The 7,880-nt window shown below is 47.3% G+C and overlaps 1 protein-coding gene across 1 annotated transcript in view; it reads right to left on the bottom strand.

Annotated features, from left to right (window-relative positions):
• Window positions 1–7,608, bottom strand: part of CHMP6 (charged multivesicular body protein 6) — an 18,455-nt gene extending 10,847 nt beyond the window's left edge. The window contains exons 1-2 of the mRNA XM_018566505.1: window positions 7,420–7,608; window positions 3,488–3,597 (exon numbers count right to left, since the gene is read on the bottom strand). Coding sequence (XP_018422007.1) covers window positions 3,488–3,597; window positions 7,420–7,482 — 173 coding nt within the window. The 5' untranslated portion in view covers window positions 7,483–7,608. The remainder of the gene's footprint in view (window positions 1–3,487; window positions 3,598–7,419) is intronic.
• Between the last annotated feature and the right edge of the window lie 272 nt (window positions 7,609–7,880).

Here is a 7,880-nt window from a genome sequence, read left to right as displayed (position 1 = left end):
TTGACATTTTTGCTGTGTGATTCTTCCACGTCAGTAATATACTTTCTTACAAAGTGCACCCACACATATTATATATTGTTTTTTAGAGGACAGATAGGGCTACATATTTATATCACATATGTGTGTCTAACGCCTCACTTAGGACAAATAAAATATAAAAAAAGAGAAAAAAAACACTTTTTTCCCAGTTTTGATTTGTAGTATTTTTTTTACAACACCAGCACAGCTAAAAAAATTCAATAAATACATTCATTTATTTGTCCCTTATTTTATTTATTTTTTTACACATTTTTTTTTTACACTTTTCACAATTTTTTTCTTTTTTTTACACTTTTCACTTTTTTTTAAACTTAAATTGTATTTTATTTATTTAATTATATCAAGCAGTCATTGTGAATTAATCTCACTGTTACTGCTTGATAAATTAATACATTTTTGGTTATTATCAGGCTGCTTCAAACTTCAGAACAGCCGATAATAAGTTAGTGACACTGATCCTGCAGCAGTTCAGGATTCAGCTGTCACTATAGGTTTTCTGATTGTTGCAACAACGATCAGCAAACTGAAACATTCTTCTTCCAGGAATAGATACATTATAGGAATAGACACATATACAGGGTGAAAAAAGGTTTATGTAAATTGTCAGAATAAAAATTAAGATTAGATCAAGTTGGGTTGACAAGAGCACAGATTAGCAAAATGGTGACCTTTTTCACAGACTTTTTCTAAAAATTTTAATTAAATTGCACTCACTTAAGTAAGCATTTGATGCTTGCACAATGATGATCATACAATATCATTGTTGTTACCTGGGGATTCATTTTGTTTATTTAAAAAAAAAATGTAAACTTTATTTTTCTTCATGAAGGGTCTGGATCTGGTCAGTGAAGACCAACTCATGCTGTGCAGCAGAAGATCACTTTTATTATCGACCTATTGCTGGCTACAATCATCCAGCAATAGTTCACTAAATCAGTGATCTACTGCTGTAGGATGAGGCTGGACAGAGCTGCAAGAGCTTTGTGTGAGCTTCCATACCAAAGGAAGTGTGATCACTCATGACGCCACTGCACGTCCAATGTTAACAGAATGCACTACAGTGTGCTCCTATGGAGTAATCTGTGGAAGCATAGGAAGCCCAGCTGATAATTTCACCTGCTGGGCTTAATTCTAGGTGTCACTGACAGCTGGTGATTTCAGACGGAACCCCCATTTGGACCACCACAGGAACTGCTAGTTCCCAATGCTGTTTTAAAATGGCAAAACTCTAATAGATAAAATGTGAACGCACACTGATACATTGTAACTAGTTGCAAATTTTTAAGCAACTAATTACATCTGCAACACAGTCATTGATCAAGTTTTTTCTTTCATTTTAAATAAAGAATATCGATTTAAAGCAGACCTGGGCTTGTGTGTTGAAGGGTAGGGTGTAATGAAAGGAACCTTTTCTGGTTTTTCCTACTTTTTTTCTTTTTATTATTTCCTAATGTTTTTGCAGAATGGTGTCTACTACATTGAAGTACATTGCATTTTAATGCACGGTCCATTAGAACAGGTAGGTTTCCCTGTATTCTTTTACAGGATGAGCTTATGCCTGTCTCCGATCCAGCGCTGACTCCACTCTCTTCCTGGCACTTCCTGTCACAGGGAGTCTGTGCGGGTGCACGCTGCCTCCATTGACTTATCCTGTGTCTCTCCTCGTCTCCCGGCCAAAGATCTATACTGTGCATGCGCCCACCCCAAGATCCTTTGTGGCCGCCCGAGATTTTTCAGATCTTCGGACGGAAGTGACGCAAACAGGTAAGTTTAAACCTTTTTCAAACCTTTTTGCATACATCTACTGCTTGCTTGCAGTAGATATATGCAAAAAATCCTGAGGGTTTAAATATGCTTTAAGGTCTGGTCTCTGTGGTGGCCAATCCATGTGTGAAAATGATCATCTTGGAATATGCCCGGGCCATCAGGGAAGAAAAAATCCATTGATGGAAAAACCTGATTATTCAATATATACAGGTAGGCAGGTAATCTCATTTTTTGGGAACATAACATTACTCAACCTAGATCTATTATCCAATGGAAAGCTCTTACTTATTTGATTGGCTAAATCCAGGTAGTGCCTTTTTTGGGGGGCAAGGCAGTATATTTTTTAGGGATGCACTGATACAGTTTTTTTGGTATCGAGTACGCGTACCGATACTTATATTTCGGTACTCGTCGGTACCGGTACTTCCGGTAGTATAGAGCCATCTTCCTGGGCAATCAGGAAGGCTTCTTGATTGCCCGGGAAGCCGACTCCATTCTGTTTGGCCAGCTGGATGCTGATTGGCCGGGAAGCCAGCTTCCCAGCCAATTGGCATCGAGGCCGGCCAAACAGATCTCACAATATGGTGACATGACCTGGCACCCGGCACCTAATTCCCCTCACATGGATCCTTAGCCACATTCATTAACATACTAGTCCCTCGGCCAGCGCTCTCCAAGTGGACAGACACCACACTCCAAGATCTCCCCACGTCTCCTGTGTACAGCGCCCACGTGATCGGCGCTCAGACTGCTAATGCACATGTGCAGACTGCCCAGCACTCTCATTCAGAAATCCTGTGCATGCGCAGTAGCAGGCTGAGCGGCGATCACGTGAGCGCTGTGCAGTGTGCACACAGTAGACGGCAGATCTGGCCGCGGGACTGGTAAGTTAAAGAATGCTTAGCATCTATGAGGGGAATTATGTGCCTGCAGGGTGGGGGTCGTGCTGCTATAGTATCAGATTTGTTTGCCCGGCTTGACACTGATTGGCTGGGAAGTCGGCTTGCCGGCCAATCAGCATGGAGCCGGCCAATCAGCATGGAGCCAGCTTCCCGGCTCCATGTTCCCTCGCGGCACTACCGGAGCATTTGCGCGAGTACGAGTACTCACCCAAATACTCGGTATAAGCACCGATACTAGTATCAGTATCGGTATATCTCTAGTATCTAGCCAACAAAAAGCTTTTAGTTCCAGGACATGATTCTGTGCATGAATTCCATAAGATTTGGACACACTTTGCGTCATGGAACTCTGACCAAACGTGTCTTATGATTTAGAGTCCTCAGACTCTGGTTGCTGTTGTACATGGTTTATTTTGGGCATCCCTACCTTATCCCTCCCCAGCACCCTCTCTATACCCTTCTCCCCATATCTTCCATCACTATACTGTTTTCTGGCTTTTCCTTCTGCTTTATCCCGGGATCCTATATAAATGACGGATGCAAATATAAACATCTGGGAGAATCAACTCCATCAAGAGATTTCCCCTTCACTCTTCCTCTGGTGACAACTGTGACATGTTACATCACGTCCTTCCCCAATGATAACAGTCACCAGGACAGGAAGTGATGCGTATCCTCTCCACTGGAGTCACAGACAGCAATAAAACAATGACAGGATTCTTCCCCTGGCTGGAGTTCCCCTTTAGAGCTCCCCGTGCCCGGACAGAGGCCTCGCTTACTCTTTTTTGCCATTGTGGAGAAGCTGTTTGGCCACTTCCCGCTCACGCTGCAGCTGTAGTGTGATCTTCTTCTGATACTGTTTCAGTTTGTCCCTCTGCTGCTTGAGTTGCTGAAATACAAAAAAAAAAACCCCAATATACAATGAAACCCTTTACTCTGAATACATGCACTGTTTGGTGTCAGAGACGCCCCCAGAAATGTCACTTCCTGCTTCTGTGATTGGCTCACTGGTTTTCTCTGAATGAAGTTACAAGTCAAATTTTAGGGCTTGTTCACACCGAAAGCGTGTGTGTTCCAGAGCGGTAGCTGCTGAACGCACCGCGATCGCCGAGAAACTTCCCCCCGCGTTTTGGGTTGGGAGGGGGCGTGGCGGTGCATTGAATTCAATGGCACCGCTTGCACGCCGCCGCCCCCAGTGTGATCAGACGCGTGGCAAAACTTTGCCAGCGTTGCGTTCCACTGCAAACGCAAAATATAGGGCTTGCTCCGCGTCTGATCGCACTGCCGGTGGGGTGGGAGGTGGAGTGTGGAAACGGTGCCATTGAATTCAATGCACCGCCACTGCCCCTCCCGGCCCGAAACGCGGGGGGAAGTTTCTCAGCGATCGCTGTGCGTTCCAGCAGCTACCGCTCTGGAACGCACACGCTTTCGGTGTGAACAAGGCCTTAGGCATCTCCTGTAATAGGAATTTCAGTTTTGGTGAGATAAGCTCTTAAAGTATCATTAAAGCCTCCGGTGTTTTTGCATATATATGTACGACTAGCAAGCAGTAGATATATGCAAAACGTGTCTTCCCCGCACGCTCCCGTCCAAAAATCTGAAAATTCTCGGGCGGCCGCAAAGCATCCTGGGGCGGGCGCATGCGCAGTTCACCATTTTCGGCCGGGAGACGAGGAGAGACACAAGGCAAGTCTATGGACGCGTGCACCCGCATGCAGACACCGTGGGACATGAGAGAAGAGGAGGGCAGGGGAGTCAGCGCCGGATCGGAGACCCGCCGCATCGATGGAGGGACAGGCGAAAAGTACGGGAAAGAAGATCGGATTAACAAACATCATTTAAGGTAAGTGCTTTCACTAACATTGGGGGAGGGAAAACATTTTTTGACTTTAATGTCACTTTAAGGGTTAACTTCTTCTAAAAGGATGCCGAAAACTGCAGCTTTCCTCATCAGAACACACTGAGATCTCACCAGGTGGTTATAATGATTGCAGACCCTTCTATTCTTCTGCAACCAGACCCCGCCCGTACAGCTACCAAACCCCACCCGTACAGGAACCAGGCCGCGCCCAATTCGGAACCAGGCCACGCCCAATCCGGAACCACACCCCTTCCCATTCAGACATCAGTCTAGAAAGGACACAGTGAAACAAACAGTTAAATCTTCAGAAATGAAACATTTCGGAATCTGGTAGGGCTGTGGAAATGAAAGATTAATTTCTTGATTAATCGTTAAACTTTTTGATCGATTAAAATTATTTTGATCGCCAACGAAAACACTCAGCTCTCCGCCGGCTTCCGGGAGTCCCGTCGGATATCCGGTGACGCCATGGACATCGACGTCACCGGACTCCTCCCCCCCTTCCCCAAGTGGCTCCGTCGGCTAACGAAGGGAAGGGGGGGAGGAGTCCGTCGATGTCCGTGACGGCTAACGAAGGGAAGGAGTCCGGTGACGTCGATGTCCGTGACGTCACCGGACTCCTCCCCCCTTTGTTAGCCGACGGAGCCACTTGGGCCCAAGAAACTTTCTGCACCAGCGCCAGCCAAGGCATTGGCCTATACACATACAGCACAGCAATGAAGTCATAAAATGAAATAGGATCACACTTATCCAGCACGTTATTAATCTCGCGTGCCCCACTCAATATGGCCGCCGCTTCAGTGGGGCACGCGAGATTAATAACGTGCTGGATGAGTGTGATCCTAGTTAATTTTATTACTTCATTGCTGTGCTGTATGTGTATAGGCCAACGTAGTTGGATCTGTATGTGCGTTATAATCGAAATTAATCGGTTAAAAAAAAAAAAATTTGATTAATCCAACACGAAAATGTTAATCATCACCAGCCCTAGAATCTGGTGGTTATAATGGATGCAGACCCTTCTATTCCGCAATCGGACCCCGCCCTTACAGAAGCCACACCCCGCCCATTCTGCGACCAGTCTGGAAAGGACACAGTGAATTCTTCAGAACAGAAACATTTCAGAATCTGGTGGTGATAATGGATGCAGACCCCGCCCATTCAGGAGCCAGACCCCACCCTTTCAGGAACCAGTCTGGAAAGGACACAGCGAATTCTTCAGAACAGAAACATTTCGGAATCTGGTAGTGATAATGGATGCAGACCCCGCCCATTCAGGAATCAGACCCCGCCCATTCAGGAATCAGACCCCACCCTTTCAGGAACCAGTCTGGAAAGAACACAGCGAATTCTTCAGAACAGAAACATTTCGGAATCGGCAACAAAGTTTACCAACATCCTTGTAATGTACATTGATCACACAGAGGGGGGAATGATTCTTCTCACCAAATAGTGGACAAGAAAAGGTTTTATTTTGGGGAGTGCCCCTTTGGTACCCGAGTGTGAACTGTGCACTAGCAGCAGATTGGTGGAGGTTATTATGGGATGTTAGTTGAAGATTATCTCACACTGATCTATATGTGAGCGTCACTTCCTGACAAAGAGATTAGAAACTAATCCAGACGAAGTGCTGTTCTCGCAGAGTGCTGAGAGTGAACCTGTCATTGGGACACATTGTATAAACTGATATTATTATGTCACAGTCTATATACAACAACCTCAGCTGATTAAATCTCACCTCCAGAAGACATTCAATTATACAAATACTGACTTTGTTGCGCGTCAGTATTTAGGCACCGGCACCCGCATCCCATCCCCCGCGGACCTGCAGAACTTGTATGAAAATCAGTACTACCCAAACCTGTCTGGGGCTGTTGGTAAGGGAGGAGGGTGGAATGGTGGGTCCATGGCTGTTGGTAAGGGAGGAGGGGTGGAGCTGCTGGTAAGAAAAGGTGGAATGGTAGGCCTGGGGCCGTTGGTAAGGGGTAGGGGGTGAATGGAGGGTCCGTGCTGATGGTAAGGGGTGGAATGGTGGGCCTGTAGCTGTTGGTATAGGAAGGGGGTGCAATGGTGGGCCTGGGACTGTTGGTAAGGGGTGGAATGGTGGGCCTGTAGCTGTTGGTATAGGAAGGGGATGCAATGGTGGGCCTGTAGCTGTTGGTATAGGAAGGGGGTGCAATGGTGGGCCTGTAGCTGTTGGTATAGGAAGGGGGTGTAATGGTGGGCCTGGGGCTGTTGGTAAGGGGGAGGGGTGGAATGGAGGGTCCGTGCTGATGGTAAGGGGTGGAATGGTGGGCCTGGAGCTGTTGGTAAGGAAGGGGGTGGAATGGTGGGTCTGTGGCTGTTAATAAGGAAAGGGGTGCAATTGTGGCCCTGGGGCTGTTGGTAAGTGGTGAAATAATGGGTCTGTTGGTATGAGGAAATGGCAAATGTAGGGATTGCAGTAAGGGGGAGGGGCCAGTCTAGGGCTGTTAGTGAGGTGCAAAGAACTGGTGTGGGCCTGCCAGTATGGGGCATTTGGGAAATTGTGCTTTTGTGCCTATCAGTATGGGGGGCATTGGTGGTCAGTGTGGGTCCGTTGGTAAGGGCAAATGACTGGTCATTTGGCTGTCATTTGGTGAGGGGCACACATCAGGCTGGGGTTGACGTGGGGCTGTTTCTAAGGGAAGTGGCTGCCTAAGAGGAGTGGCAGGCATGGGGCTGTTGCTAAGGGGAGGAGTCAGTGTGGGTCTGTTTCTAAGGAGAGGACTGTCAGTATGATAATTGTAACAAGTGAAGGTAAGGCAGTGAAGATGGGTGTAGGCGTTGACTGGGTGGCAAAGCCGGGTGTAGGTAGTGAATACTTCTCACCAGCACAGCCTTGTCCTGCTCGGTAACCCGGCTCCGTCTCTTCCGCCCAAATATATTGCCCATAGTGGTGCCCGCCGGGCGGCCTCCTCATCGCCTCTTGCTCTGCCACTTCCGCCTCCCGCACGGCGGCCGAGAAGGAACAATCCAGACAGGTGACGTCACCGCGCTATGCAGGCCGGGAAGTGCAGTCCGCCGCTGGTCGAACTCATTGCTGGGCGGGGCTACGCTTCCATCCGCAGGTGAAGAGCCTAATAGGTGACGTCACCTTAACCCGGACCAACCCCACCCCTGTTTCCCCCTATACCGCCATAAATGTGAGAGAAACCTCTGAGGGGAGTGCGGGGGCTCTGACTGAGGGGCTTCTGGAGTCATGTGTTTTTAGACAAACCTTTTATTCGGGTTGGCGTAGATTGGAGTCCCTGTCGGGCTTTTTTGTGGCTTTATTTGGGAACATTTCTTTC

The sequence above is a fragment of the Nanorana parkeri genome, unplaced genomic scaffold (genome assembly GCF_000935625.1).
Source record: "Nanorana parkeri isolate BGI_ZX_2015 unplaced genomic scaffold, ASM93562v1 scaffold954, whole genome shotgun sequence".
NCBI classification, from domain to species: domain Eukaryota; kingdom Metazoa; phylum Chordata; class Amphibia; order Anura; family Dicroglossidae; genus Nanorana; species Nanorana parkeri.
Note: the sequence above shows the minus strand (reverse complement) of the source record. Positions and strands in the feature narration are given on the sequence as shown.